Here is a 27,089-nt window from a genome sequence, read left to right as displayed (position 1 = left end):
TATGAGGAGGATATTGCCTTGACTTTGTCAAGATTCGACCCTTATCCACTTCAATAAATCTGTTCCATATTAATCAACTCAAGCATGCCCTCAGGACTACAGTAACCAACTTAACCATACTTTGAGTTGTCTCAAAACATAATATAATGATAAGAAACAAGGAGTAATTAGGATTTAAAATCCATATAGAGTATGCATACAAAGTTTGAATAGTTAATTATATTGAAGTGCCACATTAGGAGCTTTTTTTGGACTTGGTGGATATAATATGAGATTGGACCGTCCACTCTGAGATTAATCAATATAAAAACACTTGACTTGCGCATCATGCTCAACCCAACATGCCAAACTGGTTTAGGTTTGAAAATGTACTAGGTTGGAGACAATCCATTCCCTAGTCGCACCCCTACTTGATTTGTGCTAGGTCGATCACAATCTATTCCCTGAGTTGTGTCCAACCTGACTCACGAGTCAAGTTGTTTGTGTCTAGCTCGATTCTCTCGGTGTAAATTGCACCGAAGCTCTAGTTCGAGATCTACTCATTCTAAACAGAACTCGAGATTTGAAATGAATCCAAGTGGAGTTGGTCAGGTCGGACCTGACCCGATAAAACCTGTCGGGTCACGACCCATCTTGAGCCGGGATGCGGGCGGTCCAACCCGATCGACTCGCTTACAACTTGCATATCTAACCCACCGTCAGATGGATCGATGGATGGATTGCAAATTACTTAAAATAGGAAAATCGAAGAGGGAAACGAAATAAAAACAAACAGGGCGAAAAGAAGCGAGGCGAAAAAAGCGCAGCTCCCGAGCGGAAAACCCTAGTCTTCAATTCTTGGAAGGGATACGAGAGCCGATGGAGCTACAGAACACGGTGAAAGAGGCATTGAACGCTCTCTACCATCACCCAGACGACGGCGTCCGCGCCCGTGCTGATCGGTGGCTCCAGGACTTCCAGCGCACCATCGACGCCTGGCAGGTAGTAAATCGAGGCACTAAACACCCTTTGTCTGCGACACTAATGGCATCACTTTGATCTTCTATACGAGTTCTTGCTGTTCTTCATTCATTTGTGTTCCAAATGCAAATTTTGTTATAGTATATCCGTGACAAGCTAAACTTGGGTTTATAAACAGTGTTTTTTGGGGAGATTTTTCTTTTTTTTTGTTCGCGAAAGAACTTTTGTGTGCTCATATGCTACTCTGCCGGAGGAGAAAACGCTGTAGTCTACAAACTTATTGATGGTTTGATGATTTATAGAAGCACTAATGGCCTCAATTAGACCACCTCAGTTACTATTTCATACCACATGCATATTTTGCTAATACTATGTAGTTATAAAGGTTTCCGGTAGTTAGGCATTTGAATTGGTGGGGTTCTTGTAGAAGTTGCTGTATGATAGCTAAGTGGGAATGTGGGATAGCTTTAAGAGTGGGGATGAAAGTGTTTAGATAACTGAGCCACTCTAGTTTGAGAAAGCATTGCCAACCTGAATAGATTAGGCCTGAATTGCTGATTTTCATGATTTTATAATATCAGGCTACTTAAATTGGAAATGAAATGTAAATAATGTTTTTTAGTGGTCTTTGATTTTATGTATAGTGGATTGAGACCAGGGGAGGGCCATTTACAAGAAGAGAATTGATTATTTTATTTTTTAATTCTGCAATGTATGATGTGAAAACCGGCTTTTATTTTGTATTTGTTGTCTGTATCCTTTCCTTAAGAGTAATGGAAAGATATGATAAAAATACCTATATTTATTGAAAGCTAAATGAAGAAGTCTAATTTACCTTTACGCTTTACCTAATGTGATGTTAGTAAGGAGGTTTTAGGATGAGAAGTTATCCTCTATTCTAAGGCTTGTTCTTCATCTTTTCCTACATTTCCCTTTATTTTATTTAAAATTTTTTTTACCTCATTTGATCTAAATGTTATAAACGAATCTGCAATTACTAAAAGTCTAAACTTACTACAATTTTTCCAAAGCTAATTTTTATAAGAGTAATTATTGAATAGTTCATAATTTTTGTTCATCTTAACCTTTTGTTCATCTTTTCTATATGTATTATTAATTTAAATCTCTACATTTACGTTTGTTGCTATAGCAATCAAATAAATATTATTTTTGCCATTCTTAGTTTCTATGTTCCTATGTTAAGATGCATAGTTGACTGCAATAATGCATGAGAGTTTTTTTTTAAGATTATCCTCTCTAACGTTGGTTTCATAAGTTTATACCAGAAAGGACCTCCGAAGAGAATAAATCACTTTTTATTTTTGGAAGGGAGGGGGGGGGGGTTCACGGAGTATATATCATCTCACTTGCATATTTGTTGGATATTCATGTTTAATGCTCCCCTCTGATAATACTACTTGAAACAAAAAGAAGCCTCAAATGAGAATATCCATATCATGTCAAAGTAATTGTTGACAAAGCTTTTTGTATTACTGTAGGATAGTATAATTTTCTGCCATAAACATTTCCTTTTCAATGAAGAATTCCAGCTTGAGTTCTTTCTCAGCTTCCTTTCAAAATTGGGGATTTGATGCTGGTAGGCAACTTTGGATCTACACAATCACAATTCTTAATGAAATGTCTCTTTATCATGTTTATTTTTGAATCATATTACTGTTTCTTACATCTTGGACTTTAGCTGACATATTTCTGTTGTAGTTTCTGAATTTGTGCAGGCCTAGTTTGGGGTGCTATAGGTCTGGATCAGAGTTTTCCATGCTTAGTATCGGAATAAAATTTGGCTACTATAATATTATCTCGATAGGATGTAGCCGCTTACATAAGATCATGATTTTTTTCTCTCTTCCTTTTGTTACTCTAGTTATTGTTTCCTACTGTTTCTTTCTTGTTTTTGTTTAGTGATAAATATCGAATTTCATGATAACAATTTTGCTGTAGGTCTCTGATAGCTTACTTCATGACTCCAGTAGTAATATTGAAACATTGGTATTTTGTTCTCAGACTCTTAGGAGCAAGGTTTGGTTCTTCATTATTTCTTTTGTTTAGTAATTACGGGTGTTTTTAAGTTTATTTTTCTTTCCCGTTGCTAGTTTCTTTGTGTTTTTCCTGAGTTTAGGTACAAAGAGATTTTGAAGAGCTACCATCTGAAGCCTTTTGTCCTCTACGTGACTCCTTATATGTGAGTTTTTATTAGTTGCCATAGATTAAGTTCACTCTTGTTTTACTTTTCCAGTTGAAGTTTCTGTGTTAGCTATAACATCTTGTTACTATTTTTGGGCGTTATGCTCATTGACTCATGGAAGTCTTGCCATTCATGCAAAAATTGGTGCACCTTGTTTATTAGGATTGCCCATTTGGTTATCTTATATTCTCATCAACTTACACCTGTATTATGGTACTTACCATAAGATGCATTTCTTATCGACATTAGTGGGGTGATGTAACACAAGAATGCTTTGACATCTAAACTTGGACCTTAAAATTGTACAGAAGATTATTGTATGCAAAATTAGGATGAAATTGATAAAGCAAATGATATACATCTCACATAGAGAAAACGAACCTAACTTGATGAAGCAAAGAATAACTATCTTTAGAGATTTGACACTAGCACGACAACTCTCTTTTAAAGATTTGACTCTTACCAAGCCAAGAAAAAATACCACTAATTGAGAAGCACAATAATTCCAATATACTCTTACCAAATTAGAAAACTTTTACCAATCTAATAATCTCAATATACTCTTACTAAACAAAAGAATTTCTACCAAACTAAACATAGTTATTAAACTTTTACCAAATTAAAGATACCAACATCTAAAATAGGACATTTACTAAAATCAATTACAAATCCAAATTTAAATGGAATTATAAATTTAATATTTTTCATTCCTTCCTTGAGTTATTCTCCCTACTAAGGAGAACTTAGACTTAAAGTGAGGTGCCAGTATCTAGAATGTGTAAGATTAAAAATAACATAATTTGAGTTATTAAATTTTAATGAGAAATATCTTTATTATCTTCTTCGGCTGCTCCTTCTAGTGAGTGGAAAATTGGTCTCTTTATTCTTTTTTTTGGGCTTCGATTTTAGTTTCTTCCTCTTTGGTTGCCCTTTTCAACGAACCAGAAGACATCTCAGTTTGTCAGGGTGAGAATGAAATTCATGTCTGATATAAAAGTAATAATGTCAATGATGAATCTGCAAAAGTACAATCTGTGATACTTAATATGTGAGAAACTCAAAATTCTAGTCAATTAACATATCCTCAAATTTGAAAATTGAAGTAGTACTTAAATGAATTGGTAAGATAAATAAACTAACATTATAATCAATGTTCTCACAATAGCTAAATAAATTAGATATAAAGATATAAATGGTTAAGATACATGTTATGATAAAAGTTGGATTCATGTGCATAAGATCATATAATTCATTGGATTACTAGGTACTTTATAATAATTATTAATTACTATATTTTATTCCTAGTATCAACAAATATCTCTCATGTGCATAGTAAAACTCTCAATTTAGTAGATAGAGTATGATTTGGAGGCTTCTTTTTCTTTTTTTATGTAATATAAATAATGTAGAAGTATGTATGATTATTGCTTCACTATAAGATATCTTTAAATGCTTCATAAATATTTTCCATTTTCAATGTTCTACCTGCCTAAGCACCTGCTTCACTCACTTATTTGAGATAATAGTTAGATTATGGTTTTAATATTAATGGAAGCTACATTTCTAGATAAGCATCCTGTCTGTGCTGATTGGCTTTGTTGTAATCAGTACTTTATGGTTTATAATGTTGATACAATACCAACCGTATCTGAGTGCTTCGGTTGTCAATTTGATGGGACCTGATATAGTGCAAGGCTGTATCTGTGTTTCTTATCCGGTGGTCTCAAGAAGCCATGTATATCAGTTGGTTATTGGCGATCTTGTGAGGGAAAAGAACAAATCTTATTGCTTATGAGGGCAATGAGAGGACTCTTCTATTTGTTTTTGGATAACCTTGACTAATAAGATTTATGAGACCAGGCTAATCAGACTTGGTTCACTAGGAATAGTAAAAATAGAGAAAATGAAAGTATTTTTAGTTGAAAATATCAATTGGACTAGACCATATCTAACAAAATGAGAAAAAAAGGTTGAGGTGGTATACACACGTTCAAAGACTACCAATTGATTTTGTAGCGAGATGGGTTTAATTGATAAATGGAAGGTAGAAGGGGTAGAGTGAGGCCAATGAAAAATAAAATAAGATTTAATTAATTTAAATATTACTGGTTATTTGCTTCCATAAAATTTAATGGAGGGATAAGATCCAGTTTATTGTTATTAGAGTGATTTGTTTTAAATTGGTCATATGAACTCATTGCAAAAGCAAGCAATAAGAGCTTATTCGTTGTCTACTTACTAAATTCTTTATGTTTGAGATTTCGAATGTTAAGTTTCATTTTTATAATTCACGTGCCCATGAGTATCTGAACCTTGAGAATATTTGCATTTGGAACATATTTTTCCTATGTTGTATTTTGATCAAAAACCATTTTGGTGCTGTCACACAAACTCAAGATGACATCACAATAAATGTTATGTATGTATTTGTTAAATATCCCATTCCTATTCATTCTTTCTAGATTTTCTTTTATTATGACTCTCTTGGGTTGAAACTGGCAAATGCAGACATTGCTTAAGAAATTCAGTAAGGGCCCACCTAAGGTCAGAACTCAGGTAATTAGTTGAGTGTTATTGATAACCTTGCTCTTTATCTTAGCCTAACAGTAATTTTATCCCTTCACTTTAGATTTGTATTGCGGTTGCTGCTCTGGCTGCACATGTATCTATAAGTGACTGGGGAGATGGTGGCGTTCTCAATTGGATAAGCAATGAAATGCGATCAAATCCCGAGTACATCAGAAGTTTCCTTGAGCTACTTGTGGTCTTACCTGAGGTATAAGCTACAGTGTAAGATATTTCCAAATTGCAAGAAACATCCTTTATTTTTTTGAAATGGAGTAACTCAAACAGGTTTTTTATAGAAGTTATGCTATTCTAAAACCACTTGGCATGCTTAACTTATGTTAACATATTGTTACTAGTTATTTCTAGTGTCTGCTAGTCCCTTAGTTCACAACCTAGTAGAGACCTTTCCTGAAATTTGTAACTAGTGGTGCTTGTGAATACGTGAGACACTAAATTTGAGTAGCTGAGTCATATTAAATTTGAGTAGCTGAGAAAGCTCATATTATGAACTTGATCTGTAAGTTCTTCCCGTTTGAAACCACTGTTGATATGACATTTCCATTCAGATTATTTTCCTGTGCGATAGGAGCAAATTAATTAATAAATTGCTTCCTTAAGTTTATTTTCACTATTCAATCAGATGTATATTGAACAACTCTCATACGAAAGTTCAACAATGATTGTCCTTTGGACTCCCCCATATACTAAATACGTGATGCTTTTATTTATACTGATCATTTACTTTGTCTTTCTCCACAGGAAGCTTGTAACTATAGGATAGCTGCCCGTCCAGAACGACGTCGTCAATTTGATAAGGAACTTACGTCATCATCTGAAGTTGCTCTCAGTTTGTTGACTTCTTGTTTGGGTTTTGATGATTTAAAAGAGCAGGTAATAATGCACAACTGTAGTTTGTTTAGGGAAGATTGCTAGTTGGCTGTGGCAGTCTTGCATTTGATACTTGGAAAGTGGATATGGTGGTAAATGATGATGCATTTATTGATTTATCATTTAATTTCTTGGGTTTCTTTGTTTTTTTAGATTTTGTACTGCGGACGTGCATTCTCAGCTTGAAAAGAAGTACTGATATCTGCTAAGTAGATTCATAGACGATAAAATGAGAGAAAATAAATTGAGATGATAATGATATATTTACATGTGGCCATTGGATTCTATACAAGAAGATAACACGGAGTTTGACCAAAGAAACTTTGTTAATGTAATAAAAAGAGTTAATTGATTTGAGCACTACTAGTTAGATAGCCTTGATCAGAACTAAATGGAATGATATGATCATGTACTGAATTCCAAATTCTTGTTACAAATTTAGCTTGATGACAATGACAACAATGACGACATGCATTCTAAGATGTGCTCGAATAAGATGTTGCCAACTGAAAAATGACAGTTTTTTTTTGAGCTGCTTGCCACCATTTTGCTTCCTTTGGGCAAAATGTTCATATCGTATCCAAGTGATTCTCTTTAACTAGATTTGCTATGTTTTAACACTACTTGATAGACATTTTATTGTAGTTATTATGAGTTGTTTATCTGTAATTTTTGCCTGAAGCCAATTAACAGCAGTATTAGGATCTTAGTTCCACCATCTCTCTCTCTTTATGTTGTGCATGATGATGATGCCTAAACTAGTTTACTCCCTCTTTATGCATGATATCAAGATTGATGCACATGGAAAAATTACTCTTGCTCAAGTTGTGGATGAGTACAATGTCACATATATATAAGTTTTCTTTACTGTATTCATCGGTGTTCTTTCTCAGAAGTTCTTAGATCCCATAGCTTTTGATGCTTTATCATGTTCTTCCAGGATAATGCCACTGTACATTTTGATTGCTCTGTTGTATGCATGTTTGATGTTCAGTGTTGAAAGGTGGTTGCTGTGTTTATTTGTTTTCCGATGGCCCTTACTGCTTAGTTCATGTGTAATAAAAACACAAGTGTACATTTCAGTCTCAATCTTTAACATAAACATTTTTGTGATTATTGTGGTTTTATTTAGCAACTGCACATTTGACATTATATACAAACACTAACATTGGTCCAATAACTCTAGAGAACTGAACAGTCATCAATTTGAAAGGGGTATTCTGTCAGGACAACCTAACTTTTGAGTTTTGCCCTATTTTATTCTTCTTTAAATATTTATTATCTTTATTTATCTGTTAGGGCATAGATTATGTTGTTGAACATACAGATGAGTTATTGATTATATTTACAAATTTCTTTGCAGATTTTAGAGGGTTTTACTTCATGGATTCGAATGTGTCATGGGTATGCTCCTTTTCTGGAACTTCCATATGTATTGTTTTTATCTCCAGACTAGTTGAGAAAGAACACCCATGTCACATTATATTTGAGGTATTCCTAAGACGGTTTTGGGTTCCAGGATTACGGCATCTACACTTGCTTCTCATCCTCTAGTACATGCAGCTTTGTCAAGCTTAAAATCCGAGCAATTTTTGGAGGCAGCTGTAAATGGTATGCACAAACAAGAAGTGTATGTATATACTTGCGCTAATGGGTTTTAACATGCAGACATGCCAGTGCCTCCGAGTGAATATTTTATTTGCCTTCAACTATGAAAAGCAATATGTCCATACAAGCATACTGATGAAATAAGCATGGAATCAACAGATTTATCATTGTGTTTTACATAGTTATTTGGTAGTCTTCTTACATGCTTAACTCGAGGTGCTACCTTCATATTCAAGAAACAAAGCTGATTCATTTTCGAGAAGGGCTCATAATTATGTGGCAGACACATATTTCTTTTTTGACCAATGTGTATTTAAATCTGTGTGTGGTGCTGAAATATTAGTATGCAACTGGTACAAATCTACTCATTTAAGTGTGAAGTGTTATGCCCAGTATGGAAGGAAACATATCTGCACACAAGTTGATTTAACATTTTGTTTTTACTGGAGGTTTCTGTACTGATAAATGATAACATGATAGTATTGAAAAAATAATAATTTTATCAGCTTATACTTTACTCAGTTGCTATTTTCTTGAGAACACACGGAAAAAAAAAAAATCAGAAAAAATCAAATGGAGATGGTCCACCTTGTGCAACTTGTAGCATATATGCACCATCCAAACCATAGTACAGAGTTTATCTTTGTAGCTTATTTTTCTGTTGTGGAAACAGAACCGATTAATGTTTGGTTGAGCTGAGATTGTTATTATTTTTTAAAAATAATTGATTCATATCATTACATAAATCATCAATATTGCATCTATAGTAGAGTTCCATTTTCTTATAACCTTGTACTATTTTATGGTAACTTCTGTATTTTATGCAGCAATATCAGAACTGATCCATTTATATTTATCCAGCTACATCGGAATTGATACGTTTCACTGTTTCTAGAAGTTCTGGTGACATTTCTGCTCAATCGCCGCTAATTCTTGTTCTTGTGCCTCAAATAATGAGCCTGAGAGAGCAACTTCTAGATTCTTCTAAGGTAGTTAACAGATGAAACCTTCCCTTTTTCCTATGTCAGTTGTTATTTGCTTTTGTGTATTCTGTTAAATTAAAGTTGTTATTAGTAATTCTTGTCCCTTTCTATTTTATGCTGGTTTATGTTGTGGTATCTTTGTTGTTATTTTCACATAGATTACTAGATTTTCATATAGACTTAGAAAGTAGTTTTTACTCTAGAAAAACAATTAGATCAGTTGTGCTACTAAGAGCAGTCCGGTGCACCAAGCTCCCATCAATATGGGATTCTGGGGATGGGTTGGACCACATTGGATCTATTGTACGCAACCTTATCTTATATTGCAAGAGGTTGCTTCTGCGACTTGAACCTATGACCACAAGGTCACACAACAATAACTTTACCGTTGCGACTAGAAGATATAAAATGATACTATTGTGCTTATTCTTAAATAGTTGTTCTACACAAATGACCACATCTAAGGTGTCCTCATCACTTGCACTCCAGAAAAGAAAAGCCCAAAATGGCAGCATGATAGGAAAAACCATTATAAATCTTTTAAAATAACCAGGCCAATATAACATGCTGTATTTCCTCCACTATGAAGTAATTTATAGAAGATGCCCTCTCACTGTCAAATATCTCGAGTCTTGCAAATCTTGGTGGTCCCAACCTAAGTCAACTTTCCACCTAAAGAAACAAGTGAGTGTTTGAGTTTAAACTGTGTCAGATTTTTAAGAGAATGAAAAAAACAAAGACAACTCTAAAATTGAACTCCATGGTCTACTGATCTAACAATCTCAGCTCTCAAAATTGGCATGCAACTATAGAAAAACAATAATAAATAAACTAATGTATTTTAAAATGAAATAATAATTAATTACATATTTACATCTATTTTTTTGATTGGTATGAAGTAACTCTAAAGCTGCCTTCAAGTAGTTGATATTTAATGATGTTTTGTAATTTTATGGTTATTTAAAAAAAATATTTAGTATCTTTATACTATGATTTTAAAGTAATAAAGAATAATAATTTATAGATAAAAATAGTTGTTGCAAATATCTAATTAATAATAAAATATTTTAAGATTTTAAAACATTCATTGTTTGGTAAAATAATAATTTTAATATATTTAGTTATTGATATAGTATTTTTAATAATAAATTTATAAAACAAAGTTTGTATTATTGTTCTGTGTCATAGTCTTGATCGGGGCTGAAACTCCAGTGGCTTAGATTTGGTCTACTCCACAATTAATTTGCCAATGGATGAAATTAAAATGGTGTTTATAACAAAATGCCCATGTTTTACTTGAGAGTTGTAACACGAGTTGTGACACATGTTTTATAATTATTTGAATTTTACAATTGCTTCCAATGGTTAAACGTCATGCCCCATTCAAGCTAAGCATGTATAGAGACAAGCTTTGCTCACAACATGTGATTTCCAAAAGTGTTAGAACAAAATACAACATTAAATCTAACTAAAATGCATAAATGCACACCTCGAAAGAAAATACGACCACTAGTATGACTGCCCAAACGACACTCACACCTAATGGTTAAAAAAATTCAAAAGGTGACCGTAAATCACAAAGTAGGTAAATAAGAACGAAGTGCATAAATTTAATCTTAATAAAGAGATTAAGAAAATAAGTTAAATAACAATTTATATTAAAATTTTAAGTTCTTAAATTAACCATTAATTTTTTTTCTAATTATTTGTCAACAGTTAGAATTACAACTATCATCATCATCTTTTATCACAAATTAAGTTAATTTTTAAATCTCCACCAAACCAATATTATATCTTTAATAAATTCATCATTAATAAATCCACTAATAGAGCTAGTATCCTCATAATGTAATAATAGCAATGCCATTTGACATATGAACTAAAGCTCTCACTGGTGATATACAACATTATAGCTCTCTTGTCCTATTAAGGGATGTCACTCTGGTCTCATTATCCCCAATGCACTCTAAATTATAGGATTTAACTCTCACAACTAATCAACCATTAATCTTTGTTTCTAAATTTGATACACCATCATACTTCCTAAGATAAGCCATAAAATAGAAATATAATAAGACCAACCCTTACTCTCCTTGATTGAAGTAATAGATGATAATGTGACCTATCTTAGTCGACCTAACTCAAATTCCAAGTAATAATTAATCCAATTAAAAAAATCATTTGCATGAAAATTCACCTATCTCTTGCCTTAATTTGACTAGTGTGGGAACAATGACTGCGTTCTAGAGGCTCAAAACACGAAGAAAGTTGGTGATCCCTTTTGGTTCAACCAAAAGCAAGTGGTTGGTGGTTCCAAGCGTTGGAAAAATATGAGAGAAAGAGAGAGACCATAGAAAAGGAGATTGGAGGTGGACAATGGCTTGTCCTTTTCCCAGCTCATTTCCTTCTAGCTCTAGATGGTGAGTGCAGCAAAGGTGGAGGAAGGGTAGAGAAGAAGAAGAGTGGGGAGGGGGGGGGGGGGTGGAGAAAAGGGTGCGGAAACAACCGTTGTCTTCTCTCTCAAGCGGTAGTGTCATGCGACAAGAAATAGAGGAAAAGAAGACAAAAAAATCAAGAGAGTAAGAGGGAGAAGGCGGCAGGAGAGATTGGTCTCTGTGGTCAAGGTCAGAGATCATGATGTACGAGGGGAGGAAGAGAAAGGTTTGTGGAAGAGGAAAGTTGGTTGGTGGATGGCAGCCAACGTTGGTGTCGTTGGTTTGGTGGTTGGCTTCGCATGGTTGAAGAAGAAGAGCATATCTAATTATGGGTGAAAACAATGTGGGTGGGGAGAGGAGAGAGAAAAATCCCTAACTCAAAAAATTCTCTAAATTGATTGAATTGGTTTATTCCCACTTAAAATTTGATTCTATCTTAAAAAAAAAAACCAAATTGAGTTTGGAGAAAAATCCTTAACTTCTAAAAAAATTCTTTAAATTGTTCCAACATGATTAAATTGGTTTATCCCCACTTAAAATTTGGTTCTACCTTAAATTGGCCAAAACATGAGTCTGGTTTGAACCCACATGACCCTAATCACTGCACCTAGCCGATGAGTTATCTCCAAACTCAATTCGACTTCGACTTGATGCCTATAATTAAATTTATCCATGTGGGTTGACTTTCTTTGGCATTAAAAAATAAAAAAAAATAAGTAAAGAAATTTTAAGATGTGGGAAATAATTGATGAAAATTCAGTATTTAACATTAAATATGTAGAAGATGTTAACCTGATGTGCTATGCTCTTCAATGTTGTTGATAATGATGGTTGTTAATTATGATGATGCTCAATATCCTGTACCCTTCCTCTACAAAGGCTTTAAGCGTGATCTTCTACTGCACTTCAGAGGCGCTGATTTCTTATAGTCATTTCATGGATTTAGAAAGGGCAAACTCATCCATTCACCAAAATTTGTTAGAGCTGTTGCTATAAGGATCAAAATATGAATTTGTGCACATTTAACTTCCTTTATGATCTAGTTGAAATCACTTGACATTTTTTATGGTGTCAATTAGCCAAAAAAAAACATAAAATTTTCAAACCGGTAAAATTTTTGATACTAGGATGAAGAAGATGTGAAGGCTATTGCACGCTTGTTTGCTGAAATGGGGGATTCTTATGTGGATTTGATTGCAACTGGTATGTCTGACATTCATTGATGTCTCTTTTCCCCTCAAATGACTCAGTTATTTATGGTTTATAACATTCTTAATTGTTTCTTAATTCACTTCTGCTGATTTGTTTGCAGGTTCTGATAATTCAATGCTTATTGTACAAGCATTGCTTGAAGTTGCATCACATTCAGAATATGACATATCGTCGATGACATATAATTTCTGGCACAACCTCCAAAATATCTTGTCCAGAAGGTATTAATTTATAATATTGCAAACATAAAATTATTCTGCTTGCAAATGATTACTTGAGCTATGAATATTCCAGGGAGTCTTATGTTTCATATGGATCTGAGGCTTCAATTGAGGCTGAAAGGAACAGGAGGTTACAAGTTTTTCGTGCACCATTTGAGATGCTGGTTTCTCTGGTATGTTTAATGGAATTATGTCAAAATCTATGGAAAATATGTTTTGGATCGTTATAATTATTTGATTCAATGTTAAACAAGTTGATTTTAACTTCATTAAGTTTCCTTGCCTTTCCTGATTGTGTATGTTCATGATCTATATTTTTGTTTTCAGGTCACCTTCCGAGTTGAATATCCAAAAGATTATGAGGAGCTCTCTGAAGAAGATTGCAAGGATTTTAAGCATATCAGATATGGTAAAAATATGAATGCTTGTGAAAGTCATTTCCTTTAGTTGCATCAGTCATTGAGCCTGCAATCTCTATGATATCTCAAGTCCACATATTCTTTGTTTATGGTATCTGATTGGGAATTTAAATCAAGCCTAGGTTAGCTTGAGCTTGGAGCTATCAACTTTATTTTTTTTCAACATTGTCCCTAGGACCCCGCATTGGCCGGAGCTTCGTGCACCGGGCTTCCCTTTTATTTTCTTAGGATCTATCCATTATTTAATGATATGCTAAAGGGTAGGTGTTCCATAATTATATTTTATGATAAGTCCCAGCGGACAGAGTTTTGTAGAAGCTACTTCTGGTATTTGATGTATCCTTTCTGAGGGATGCAAATGAACTTTTGAAAATCTGAATTCGCTCATGAGTTTCAGTATTATATAAATTATGACGTATATTCAATTGAATACTGTTATTATGGGCCGGATGGCGCTAACTATCATTCTATTACGGGTTCGTGCACCGGGCATTCCTTTTATTTTCTTAGGATCTATCCATTATTCAATGATATGCTAAAGGGTAGGTGTTCCATAATTATATTTTATGATAAGTCCCAGTGGACAGAGTTTTGTAGAAGCTACTTCTGGTATTTGATGTATCCTTTCTGAGGGATCTAAATGAACTTTTGAAAATCTGAATTCGCTCATGAGTTTCAGTATTATATAAATTATGACGTATATTCGGTTGAATATTGTTATTATGGGTTGGATGGCGCTAACTATCATTCTATTCCTTAAGTATGTTTCTCGGAGATCATGCTTTAATTTTCTTTTCTGCAGCATTTACATCCATGAAATAATTCATGTGACGTTTTGTTGTACATTAGATATAAATTGGTATCACAGTTTGCTGATATCTTTTTCTATGTGGGCTCATTCCATTCCTTATTGTGGCTTTGGACCTAAATCATGACTTCTTGAAATGCATTGCCCTTTATTAGGCTGAATCCTAATTTGACAGTTTAGACTTGTTTTTTTTAATAAATTTTCAGTCTGCTAATTTTGATTGTCTTTTTTAGTTTCTTTCATCATATGGAAATAGATAACATTTTTTTTCGTGATATATTTTATCTTTTTTTTTTTCATTCGCATGATGCCATCATTTAGGTATTTTTGCTAACTAATGCCATTTTTTGTTAGCTGTTAGTGATGTACTAGTTGATGCTACGGTCATTTTGGGAGGTGAGCAGACACTTAAGCTTCTATTCACAAAGCTAGTTCAGGTGATGCTGTTTCCCTTTGCTTTGTTTCTACTTGGCTTGTGCATCTTAGATGTTTATAACTATGTAACCATCTCTCTTCTGATATACTATACAGAAATTTCATTATATTTACTTTTTTTACTATGTTTCATTGAACAAGGTCTAGCCTTTTCTAATTGTTTAGTCTATGTGTTTCATCCTGGTTTAGAGCATCTTGATACAAAGTGATAGTTCTTCCACTGTTACTCTTGTTATAAAAAATGCTGATATATGCCAAGGTTTAAATTTTCTTTCGAGCTGAGTTTTAGTGGCTCTAGTGGCTGCCTGAATGAGATGGTTTTGGTCATGCCGAAGTGCATACACATGGTGTCATTGGTGAGTTAGAGGTTGAAGAAGGGGTGAGATGAAGAAAAATAAAGGTAGACAAGTTTGGAGTTTCTTTACAACTCCTTAGTCGAAGAAAGCTGGTCGAAACTTTGACTAAGTCCTCGTAGAACTGGTTGAAGAAGACATTCGATGAGCTTGTTCAGTCCTTGTCGAGCTGTCTGCAAACTGATGAAACTATATTGCAAGTTGTTCATTTCATGCAGAAATGTTTCCTAAGTCGCTGTGGTCCTTGTAGAGTTGTCCTGACTCGTCATAGTGCATGAAGAAGCTCCTTCGTTGAAAGATGTTCATGAGTTATGCAGAGTTGTTTTTGGGTTGCCACAAAGGAGAAGCTATTCTGAATCCTTTCTCTTGCCAAAGAATTTATATTAGTTTTTTTCTCTATAATGTTCTTGTTTATTTTTAAAAATAAATGAGACTATAGCGATTTGATAATAAATTAGATTAGAATTTTAAAGAAATAGGTTATAAAAGAATAACAAATGTTACATGAATTTATCTTAACACATGTTGAAGCTTGCTGAGTATTGACATGGTATGATAATCGACATGACACAAGATTTCAAAACATGATATGTACACTATTAATGAAATTAAGCACACAAGAAGGCATTAGCCAATTATATTGGGATCATCACAGTATTCTAGGCAAATGTTGTACCAAATGTATGCTTATGTGAACTCATGAACGTATGCCATTTTCCAAATGCCTCTTTTTCTTCTTTCTTTTTATAGGACCTCCTAATTTTTTTCAATCTCATTATTTTATATGTTGAGCTTGTGAGAAATCATGTATTTGTTACCATTTTATTTTGAGAAGGTATTAGCAAATAAAAGTCTATGACAAATATTAATGATTTGTGTATTTCTTTTTTCCATAATGATATTTGTTTTTCCATGGGATAGTTTATGGTTTAAAAACTATTGTATAGTAGCTTTTGGTTTTCAGCTAGAATGATGTGGTTTTAACACCACAACGTTCAAACACTTGGCACACTTCGACAAGCATTGAAGCATGATGAAATGAATTTGAATAAGTTTAATAAAAAAATCCTTTCACTTTTTTACTTTTAAAAATAAGATTATAGTTAATTTAATTGATTTTTCGTGATTAAGCATGTGATAATGTGATAAAGTATGTGATAGTTCTAATAGTCAAAATGCTAAGCATGTTGAGATAAATTCAAATGGATTTTACCTTTTGAAACCTTTCCATTGGTTTTAAAATGTCTATATTAATCATTATTCTAAAGATCACCTAGATGGTTGGAATAAAGGATCTTACCCAATCACGAGGACAAGAAAGAAGGCGAGAAGAGGCTATAAATTTGGTTATTGAGCGTAAGAAGGAAGTATATCAAAAGAGGTCGAGAAATCTGCAGCAAGCAGAAGACGCAGAGAAGGTGTCATCTTGTTAGATCGTGGAGAAATCAGATAGGTGAGCTCGGAGGAGCAGTCAAGTGAGGAGTCACATTAAATTTAGATTATGAACTTGAGATGGAACCTATTTTCACGACCTCGACATTGTCGGCAGTGTCACAATAAGGATGTTAGAACGAGGGATGGGAACCAATTTGATAATATGACTTTATAATTTTATGTGCTTATAATTATGATTATAAGTTCACTCTAGAATTATAGTTTTACATAAGTTACTAATTAATTAACTTTTATAACTTTATAATTATATAGCTAACTAAAAATAATTTATTTATTTATATAAGGTATATAAGATATACTATAGAACTTATAATTATGTTATATAGTTGGATAATTATAACTTTATACAAGTTATTTAAGTCATAGTATGATTATATAAGTGGTAACGACGCAGTAGACTTGCAGAAGACGGCAAGGGTTCAAATCCTGGCGAAGCCAGGCAATACCCTCCTGTGTCGTGACCAACTGCAGTTTCACGATTTACCTCCTCACAGATGGTCGTGGGGCCGACCGTGTGGGGCCGCTAAGGTGGCGGATCCACCGTTATGCAGAAAAAATGGTAACTATAATGTGATTGGATGGATATATATTATTTAATTATAATTCTAAAGTTGCAAAATTATACATGAACGACATGGTACAATATTGAAATTGTGCCATTGTGATTAAGCACCAAAACTTTGACATGGCTCAAGAATTCAAACTTTGAGCATAATATTCTTGTAAATTAATATTAATATGCATGACTCTCTCTTCAGTGTTGCTTGTGTTGATGACTAAGTATTGTGCCAGCACTCATTGCATCACCATGCACTGAATCATGTTGATTTGTTATTTTTTAAACTTTTAATTGTTATGGATTGTATACTAGAAACATTGTGCTAAATTTAAGAATCATCTTAGGGATTTGCTGTATTAACCTCTTAATAAAGTCTTGTGCTATATTAATCTTTTAACCCTTCAATAAATATTGTTTCTTGGTGAATTAATTCTTGGTTCTTACTGCTACATCAGAGTTGTGCATGTATTATTGTCCCCTAAGCTCTCTGCCTTATTCCTGTCAATGTCTGTCACTTGGCTGTCTTGTTATCATCAGATTGCAACTGATGGTGAGCCAGATTTTTTCTTCATATGTAATCATCTTTGTTGATGATCACCTGGAGTCTTGATTAGGAATGAGGTCCACAAGCTAAAGCTAGTAACACTGCATAAGATTTCAGTTTGATGGTGATCCTGAGGATCAAGGACCAGCAATCCAGCACTTCTGTATATCACCCACACTGAGAACAAAATATTTAAAATAATTTGTCATGAAAAAAAGCTATTTTAGAATGTACATATTGATTTGGTATCATCCTGTCTTGTACTGTATGTACAATACTGCCAGTAAATTGTATTATATTTCAAATGTTCTGAATGTTGAGGTAAAGGATGTAAATGGCTTTCATTAAAGTTAAATGCATTTAATTTGTGACTTTTAAGTTATTTGTTTTTCTGAGTATAACCTTTGAATTTGTTTTTACTTGCTTCTGTTTTAGGCTGTTGGAAGTCACAGAAATGAGGATAACTTCAATTGGCGTCCAGTGGAGGCTGCTCTATTCTGTATACAGGCAGTAGCCAAGTCAGTCTCAACTCAGGAAGCAGAAGTGTTGCCCCAGGTAGAGCCTCAGATTTAGGCTAGCCGGTAATGGTTTTGTTAATATCTGGCTTTGCTAATTTTTAAAATAAATGTTCTTGTTGGATAAAAGATAATTGAGTTGATTTTTTCCTGATACTCTCTGCACCTTACAAAGTCTTATCATCTTTTCTTGCATGATGTAGCATGTTTAAAATTCTGAGTTTATTGTACTATGCAGGAATTTAAAATCCTCAAGTTGTTATTCATGTTCCTCTGTTAATTTATTTTCAAAGAGCAGAATTCCTATATTTTTCTTCAGCATAATAAAAAAAATGTTTTTTTTGTACAGTATGATTTTCTTGTGCAAATACATGATCAAACTTGGTGTGGGAATGGCATAACTGATCATCTAGCTCTAATGTTGATTTGTAGCTAGATTTGATTAAATACTTTAAATCAAAATTTTTGTGTTTTCCAGATTATGACACTGCTTCCAAAACTTCCTTGTGAACCACATTTGCTACAGACAGGTAACAGCGGTAGCATACTTGTCATTACACATCTTGGTTAACTTGTTTTAAAAGCATGCTAGTATGTTTCATGGAGTTTATATTCTTTTTTTTTTAATTTAGTTTTTTTATTTGTACAGTTTGTTCTACTGTTGGAGCATATTCAAAATGGATTGATGTGGCTCCAGTTGAACTATCAATATTGCCACCAATAGTTGGTATTCTGACTAAAGGAATGAGTGCGTCAGAGGATTGTGCAGCAGCAGCTGCTGTTGCATTTAAGTATATATGTGAAGGTAGGACATCATTTATGTCACTCATTTACTATTGTCTGTTTTGATAGAAACACAGTATATTTGATGAATTCACTTTTTCATCATTTCTACCTTTACACCATAACTACAATTATAACCAACTTATTAGCTATTGCTTCCTATTTTGGAATGCCTTGAACTTTATTTTTGGCAAACCTGATAGTTGACATATCACGAATTGCATAGTTGAACATTCATTTTATTGGAATCTATTCATATTGGTTTAGCTTATTTTGGTCCCCCTCTATGCCACTGAGCTAATGGCTCTAGGTGCCAGTCCTATATACTAAAATATTTTGCTTTTGCTTTTCTTTATTCTTTTTTGATGATTGCTTTTGGTCCAGATTGTAGCAACAAATTTGTTGGATCATTGGATGGCCTTTTCCATATTTACCATATTGCTGTTAGCGGAGAAGGAGGATATAAAGTTTCTTCTGACGATTCAATGCATTTGGTTGAAGCATTGAGGTTCTTCACCTTTTCAAGTATATTGTATATTATAGTTCAAGATCCTGCTTGTTTTAACAGTGATCATATTACAGCGTGGTTATCAAGGAACTTCCACTTGATCATGCCAAGAAAGCATTGGAGTTGGTTTGCCTACCAATTATTACTCCTTTACAAGTTGGTATTAATCTGTATTTGTTGATATGTAATTTAAGGATTCTTCTGCTGCTAACTTCTGCCTCCTGTTACAATCAGGAGTTCATCAATCAAGGAGAATTGATGAAAGAGGTACCAGCACGTCAACTTACAATTCATATCGACAGACTGGCATGCATTTTCAGGTATTGGTTGCTAATCTTGTTTGTGTTACTGGTCATATAGCTTTTCAGAGTGGTTTATGTTTCATCAAGTCAACTTTCAGGAATGTTACTCTTCCGGAAATTGTAGCTGAAGCCATCAATCGCTTTTGGCCAATTTTGAAATTTATCTTTGATCAGTAAGGATCAATACCTTGCTAAGGTCTATTACGTAGACAACATATTTTGTAGCGCTATCTCTAGATGCTAATCCTCATCATTTTTGTTACAGTCGTGGCTGGGACATGAGAACAATGGAGTCTTTATGCCGGGCCTGTAAATATGCTGTGAGTATTTTATATCTCATATTTTGGTTCTGCAAGAATATATATCCTCATAATCGATCATTTTACTGGGATTATATGGTTGCATACGCCATATGTGAGGTTCAGATAAAGGCTCTGATGGCTGAAACTTAAAAATAGTTGAAAATAAATTGGAAAAAACATAAAGGAGAACAATAAGAGAAATTATTGAATGATGAAGTTAAATCATAAACTTGAATCAAGAATTAGGCATTAAATTACCCTTCTACTTTATATTGATCCTCATGGAAAGATCGGCAAGTACCAAGTTTCACCTCCTAATTTTTTTTCCCACTTTTTAAGAAATTTCAAATGTTTGAACAATTAATTTTTATGAAAGTTGTACAACCCATTATTTGAATTTACAAAATTCACCTCCAACATTTTCATGATAACAATTAATTTTTATAATTATTGTACAACCCAATATTTGTCTTATTCAAAAAAGGATGTTTACTGAAATGTCCAATATGAATTGAATAAGTATTTTCACAATGCTTCTTGGGATCATATTGGATGAATCATCTAAATCAAATTAAAAATAAATTGGAAAAACATAAAGGAGAACAATAAGAGAAATTATTGATGAAGTTAAATCATAAACATGAATCAAGAATCAGGCGTTAAATTGTCCTACTTTCTATTCATCCTCATGGGAAGAGGGACAACTATCAAATTTCACCTCCCAATTTTTTCACTTTTTAAGAAACTTCAAATGTTTGAACAATTATTTTTTATGAAAATTGTACAACAATTTACAAAATTCGCCTCCAACATTTCATGACAACAATTAATTTTTATAATTATTGTACAACCCAATATTTGTCTTATTCAAAAGGGGATGGTTACTGAAATGTCCAGTATGCATTTTCTTAGAATAAATATTTTCACAATGCTTCTTGAATATTATTATTATTATTATTTTGATGCTTATATATGGTGTGGTATTTCCCTTCTTTAAATCAATTTAGTTCTTTTCTTCTCAACTAATATTAGAGCCAATCTTCTCTGGTTTTCGGTTTCCTTTTTTCCTTGCTTAAGGGGGAGATTATAGGGTTGATGTAACGGATATGACCTCCCCTCTCCCTTCTCTGTCTTGGGGCCATTCTTCCTCCACATTCGCATGCCATGGTACCTCCATGATCTCCACTAACTCAGCTGTGCATGTGTGCAGGGGGCTGCATCACATTTCCCTTACTTGTTTAACTTCTTCCAACATCGTCTCTTTGTGAAGATCCAGAATGTGAGGCCTACTCCCACAGATGGTGAATCCTCCCACTGCCAGAGAAGGCTACTGGATGGCACCATCCTTGAATGGCACTCAGGCAACTCTACGCTGGATCTGCAACAGGCCACATTACCCATCTGAGCTCATCCCCATTGTTAAACGCTTCTGACGTCCTGCTAGATCTGGCACCACCTTGTACTTTCGGCTGCCAATCTCCTCAAGCTTTACATTGCAACCAAGCAAAGCTGTTGCTTTTCCATTCTAGTCTGCACTATAACACGCATTTGACATGGGCATAGATCTCCAAGCCTAGATCTCCAACCCTGCACCAGCTTAGAAGGGAACAGGAAAACAAATGGAGGGAAGGGAACAGGGAAAACAAATAGAGGGAGGGAAAGAGGGAAAACAATTGTTTCCCTTGTCTATTTATTGGAAGAATAAAAAGTAAAAAAAAGGAAGAATTTGGATCTCCTTTTCTCACTCTTTATTCCTTCTTGAAGTGAAAAAGTGCTAAAAAGATTGATTAAACCTTGCATTTATTGTCAATGACAAAATTATAGGATATATCATTTTTTCTCATTTTATTTTTTCTCTCCTTTTAAATAAATAGAATGAATAAAATCTATCCCCAATGCTCCTCTTTTCTTCCCTCACTCCCCTCAAGTAGACAGTGTGAATGGAGTACAGGAATTTTAGCACAACTATTATAAAACCATTCTTATTCCTCATCATTTTTAAGTAATTATGTTGATGAGATAGATAAAAATTCATACACAAAAGACTCAATAAGAGGCATTACTTTAATTAATAGGTATCAGCTTTAATGTCCTGGGCCTTTTGTTTCCTTGTGACGCATAAACAACTTTCAAGGTTGAAAATTTTGTGATTATTGTAGTGAGTTGCAGTTGATTTTCTTTGTTAGTATTTTTTTTTCATATATATATTTTTTATTTGTTGGTTTAGCATTACTTTATTTAGACTCTCTAACAAGATTAAAGGTCTTCCCTTCTTTTTCAAATTGGTATCAAGTAGGCAAAAGCCTATTCGCCCTTGAAAGTTTTCCAACATTCATTGTTATTTATCACCCTCCACTACCTCAGTGCATTGCTGTTTTTCACAATACGAATGGGCTTCCCGTGTCCACAATTTCTTTGGCACAGAGGAATGCACAACGTTAGCAGTTTGCATGATGCATGCATTACAATAAACTTGTGCTGGTGACAATGCAAAGTAGATGAGATGGCAACGGTATGTGGGTAGGGAAGAGGGGGAAAGACCATATATGGTTTGGAAAGCTGCATTACAATAATGTAGCAGCTGACATGGCTGAAGTTGAACAAATTGCAGGCTGAAATTGAAGGTTATAAATAAAGCGGCAAAGGGATCTTGTTAAGTTTTGTGAACAAAATCAAAAGGCTTAAGTATTTGTTTTTGAAAATTGTATTGTTATTTTTTACTCACAAGATTTGTATTCTCATTCTTATTACCAGCAATGGTTTTTCCACCTCCAGAAAGGAAAGGAGAAAGATAGTGGGATTTGAGGGATGACTCACTGAACTAATCATAGGCTGTGCAATAGAAATCAAAGGTTCTGAACCATATAAAAAGAAAGTATTAACTGTGTTTATTTCATATTGTTATTTGTTCATGTATTTGCTGCGCAACTAACAACTAACCAAGCAGGACTTGAGGCTATTCACTTCCCTCTAGCTGGTTCATCGATCCTTTCACAAACTTGTCAAGGATTAAATAATTTTAATATTTCGTTTATACTCTGTACGCTTAATAAGTTCAATAGCACTTGTAACTGTTATTGTTGGTTGTAGCTATGCTGTTGTTGTAGCCTAGTTACCTATCATTTTCATATTGTCTGATAATTAAGCTTTTCGTGTTTTGAAGGTGCGAACCTGTGGAAGATTTATGGCAATTACCATAGGTTCTATGCTGGAGGAGGTCCAACTCTTGTATCAACAACATAATCAATCTTGCTTCCTTTATTTATCAAGTGAAGTCATAAAGGTTATTATTTTTTGCCTGTTGCTATCTGATGTTCACTTCCTGTTTTCTCTACTTATGTTTATATTGACTTACAGATGTTTGGATCAGATCCCTCTTGTGCTGATTATCTTAGAAGTTTAATTGAGGCCCTTTTTATACATACAACCAAGCTTCTCAGGACGATACAGGTATTAGTTGTTTTTATTACCTTCTATTATTAGACACTTCCAAGGTTATTTCTTTCTTTTATCTAATGATTAGATGCTAAAATTGTCCTTGGTTTGTGATGTAGGACTTCACTGCTAGACCAGACATTGCAGATGACTGTTTTTTGTTAGCTTCAAGATGCATACGATATTGCCCTGATTTGTTTGTCCCATCTTCTTCATTTTTATCGCTGATTGACTGCTCGATGATTGGAATCACTATACAACACAGGTAATATTGGCTTTGTCGTATACGATTGAACTCAAAAACTCTGATATGTGAGTTTTTTGAACTCAATTCTCGTAATCTAGTGTTATCTTAAGAAGGATACATGACTTATTTGTGAGGATGCAAAACTGATTTGTGCTACAAATTCACATTGGCCTTTCAATTAAAGAATCCTATTATACCATTTACAAACCCTTCCAAGTTGTATAAACATGTCCTTTTAAGGATGCTTTCATTTGATCAGTCAATGAAGCTTTTTTCTACTTGGCCTTTAGTTCCCAAGTCAGTCTCGTTGAAGTTTCTTGGTCATTTGTGGAATTGAATTAAAACAAATCTGAAAGGATATGGTGGTATAAGAGGCAAGCTGATTAGATAACTCTAGGTGAAATACTCATCACCCAGAGGCTTCTCATGCATCATAATATTCTTCCTCAAGTATGTGGATTTTCATTTTTTGTTTTATGTATGCCATTTTGAGGTGATTTCTGACAATGAAAATTAGAAGTTGAGCAAAAAGAACTGGCAGGGGATGGGTGAAATTGTTTTGCATTTATATATGCTATAAAAAATACCTCGAAATTCTGTATAACTATTTGACTAAGACGCTGGAAAGGTAATGGGTTAATGAAAGACAACTTTGTGCTTTGTTTTCTTTGAGGAAGGAATCAAATTTCGCTAATTTATATGCTTTGCTTTGCAGGGATGCCTGCAAGTCCATATTGAACTTTTTGTCAGATGTCTTTGATCTTGCAAACTCCTCTGCTGGAGAAGTCTACCGCCCTATAATCAATGATATTATAGTTCCTCGTGGTGCTACTCTTACCCGTATTTTAATTGCATCTTTAGCTGGAGCCCTTCCATCTTCTCGATTGGAGGAGGTATGCTTGCTGCGTAGTTCATTTGGATAGATTATAAACAACAGTTTTGCTAAGGTAGTATTTTTTCTTCCGTGTTCTCGTACACAGGTTACATATGTACTGTTGTCCTTGATTAGGACATATGGTATCAAGGTGTTAGTATGGGCGAAAGAGAGCATATCACTCGTCCCTCATACAGCACTGACAGAGGCTGAATGTTCAAGTTTTCTGAAAACTCTATCAGACGTTGCATCTGGATCAGATAGTTCTGCCCTTGCCAATACACTTGAAGAGCTTTCAGATGTTTGCCGTCGCAATAGGGCAGTCCAAGATATTGTCCAAGGAGCTCTAAGACCACTCGACCTGAACTTTACAACTGTGTCCTAGATTCTGGAATGAGATCCTATTCCATCTTATTCTTCTACAAATATGGATACTGAACCTACGTGATCCTGATTGCTGTGTGATTATGGTAACAGGTTTTGATTCTTCTCTTCGTGTATAAATGAGTATATCCAATCTTGAGTCGTCTCCTTTTCCTTTTCATAAAGGAGTAGCTCGTTTAGCGAACTGTAAATTTTCTAGCAGTATTTATGTTCAATCTGTTGGTATTGTAGCTATCAGACAAATCATCATTTTGTGCTGCAACAACATTTTTCATGCATATGTTTTTATACGCTAATGTTAATCATTCACTTTTCTGTGTGAATTAAGCCAACGCTGGATGCCTACCTCTCTCGCATGCAAACGATTTTGTTGATGTGTGTGTGCACTACATGGGGCTTCTCCTTAAGTACTGCCTTTGCTATTAGGAATTTCAGATGAAGAATATGCTCTCTTGGCGCTGGCCTCGTTGGAATAATGGGTAAGTTTTACTTGCATAAGGTACTCTTCATTGTACTGCATTTTACAGGAGCTTTAATGAAATCCAATAAGAAACCTTTCTTATGGTCATGGATATGCTCGTCTTTATCCCTCGAGCAATGGTGCAATGGTAAGGTGCTCAGTGATTTACTTGAGCATTCACGACTTAGATTATCAAAAAAGAAAGGGTATGATTGTTCTTTCATTTTTTTTCCATTCTTATGTCTCTGCCCGAGTGTTTACAAGTTCACTGCAACGGACAGGTTCATGTGAAAATGAGAAGTGGGGATAGCAAACTGATTGCACTCTAACTAGCAAATTTAAGCTCCACCTTTCCTCCAGTATAGTTTTACTTTGCCACGTTAACTCGTGAACCCACTCGCCTCATTTTACAGGACCCATCAAAATTTGAGACAAGCCTAGCTTTAAGCCAATCAATCATGCTTGCACAACCCCAGTCACCATGCCAAGTGATGCAATGTGCTCGACCAGCTCCTTTAGACTATTATTTTACCAGTTGTATGGGTAGTTTGGTTAAACTAACACTACAACAAAAAAAATACTCATTCCTAAACAAGTTATAACTTTCCCTCTCAACTTCAGTTCTCACGTTCTTGTTCAAAATATTCATTCGTAAAATTTTATCATTCACTAATCTCTGTATTTTTTTCTTTCCAATTTATTTTAGTATTGTAATATCTTTTTAAAAGTGTGTTTGGTTTAAATTATTATATACAATTTTGGTTATCTGATTATTAGGTAATTATATAATTAAGATTATAAAATATAAAATATAATTTAATATTATTTGATTCAAGTTATTTATTTGAAAAAAATAAAATATAATTAATTTAATATTTATTATATTATTTTTGATTCAAATAAAATAAAATATATTAATATTAATAATCAAATGATAATATATTAAAAATAAATATAATTCTTTAAAATTTAAACTAAATTTATATATTTTTAATAAAATAATTTATTAAATTAATAAATATAATTTGTTAATTTTATTTTTTAAAATTTAAAATAAATTTATATATATTTAAAAATAATTTATTAAAATAATTATTTTAATAAAATAAATTATTAAATTAATAAATATAATTTTTTAATTTTTTAAAAATTTGACATTAAATTAATAAATATAATTTATTAAAAAATATAATTTATTAAATTAATAAATATAATTTATTAAATTTATTTTTTAAAATTTAATATAAATTTATATATTTTTTAATAAAAATAATTTATTAAATTAATAAACATAATTGGTTAATTTTATTTTTTTAAAATTTAAAATAAATTTATATATATTTAAAAATAATTTATTAAAATAATTATTTTAATAAAACAAGTTATTAAATTAATAAATATAATTTATTAATTTTATTTAATAAAATAATTTTTAAAATTAATTAACATCATTTATTAATTTTATTTTTTAAAATTTATTATAAATTTATATATTTTTTAATAAAAATAATTTATTAAATTAATAAACATAAAGTTATTTTTTAAACAGAAAGGGTATGATTAATTTTATTTTTTAAAATTTAAAATAAATTTATATATATTTTAAAAAATAATTTATTAAATTAATA

At 33.2% G+C, this 27,089-nt stretch overlaps 1 protein-coding gene across 1 annotated transcript; it reads left to right on the top strand.

Annotated features, from left to right (window-relative positions):
- The first annotated feature begins 780 nt into the window (after positions 1-780).
- Positions 781-25,244, top strand: LOC141845615 (transportin MOS14). The gene is made up of 27 exons (XM_074733679.1): positions 781-981; positions 2,920-2,997; positions 3,098-3,160; positions 5,672-5,719; positions 5,793-5,939; positions 6,491-6,622; positions 7,983-8,023; positions 8,139-8,230; positions 9,089-9,216; positions 12,773-12,848; positions 12,958-13,078; positions 13,152-13,251; positions 13,406-13,487; positions 14,660-14,742; positions 18,087-18,206; positions 18,645-18,696; positions 18,816-18,971; positions 19,334-19,457; positions 19,532-19,613; positions 19,692-19,777; positions 19,858-19,932; positions 20,025-20,079; positions 23,225-23,344; positions 23,419-23,511; positions 23,616-23,761; positions 24,459-24,636; positions 24,724-25,244. The coding sequence occupies exons 1-27, from the start codon at positions 859-861 to the stop codon at positions 25,000-25,002; spliced, it is 2,880 nt and encodes a 959-aa protein (XP_074589780.1). The 5' UTR covers positions 781-858; the 3' UTR covers positions 25,003-25,244.
- Positions 25,245-27,089: the final 1,845 nt, after the last annotated feature.

This window comes from Curcuma longa, chromosome 1, assembly GCF_044706935.1.
Source record: "Curcuma longa cultivar G26 ecotype Majalengka, Jawa Barat chromosome 1, ITB_CL_G26_1.1, whole genome shotgun sequence".
Classification (NCBI taxonomy): Eukaryota; Viridiplantae; Streptophyta; class Magnoliopsida; order Zingiberales; family Zingiberaceae; genus Curcuma; species Curcuma longa.
The sequence above is the reverse complement of the archived record's forward strand: the minus strand, read 5'-3'. Positions and strand labels throughout refer to the sequence as shown.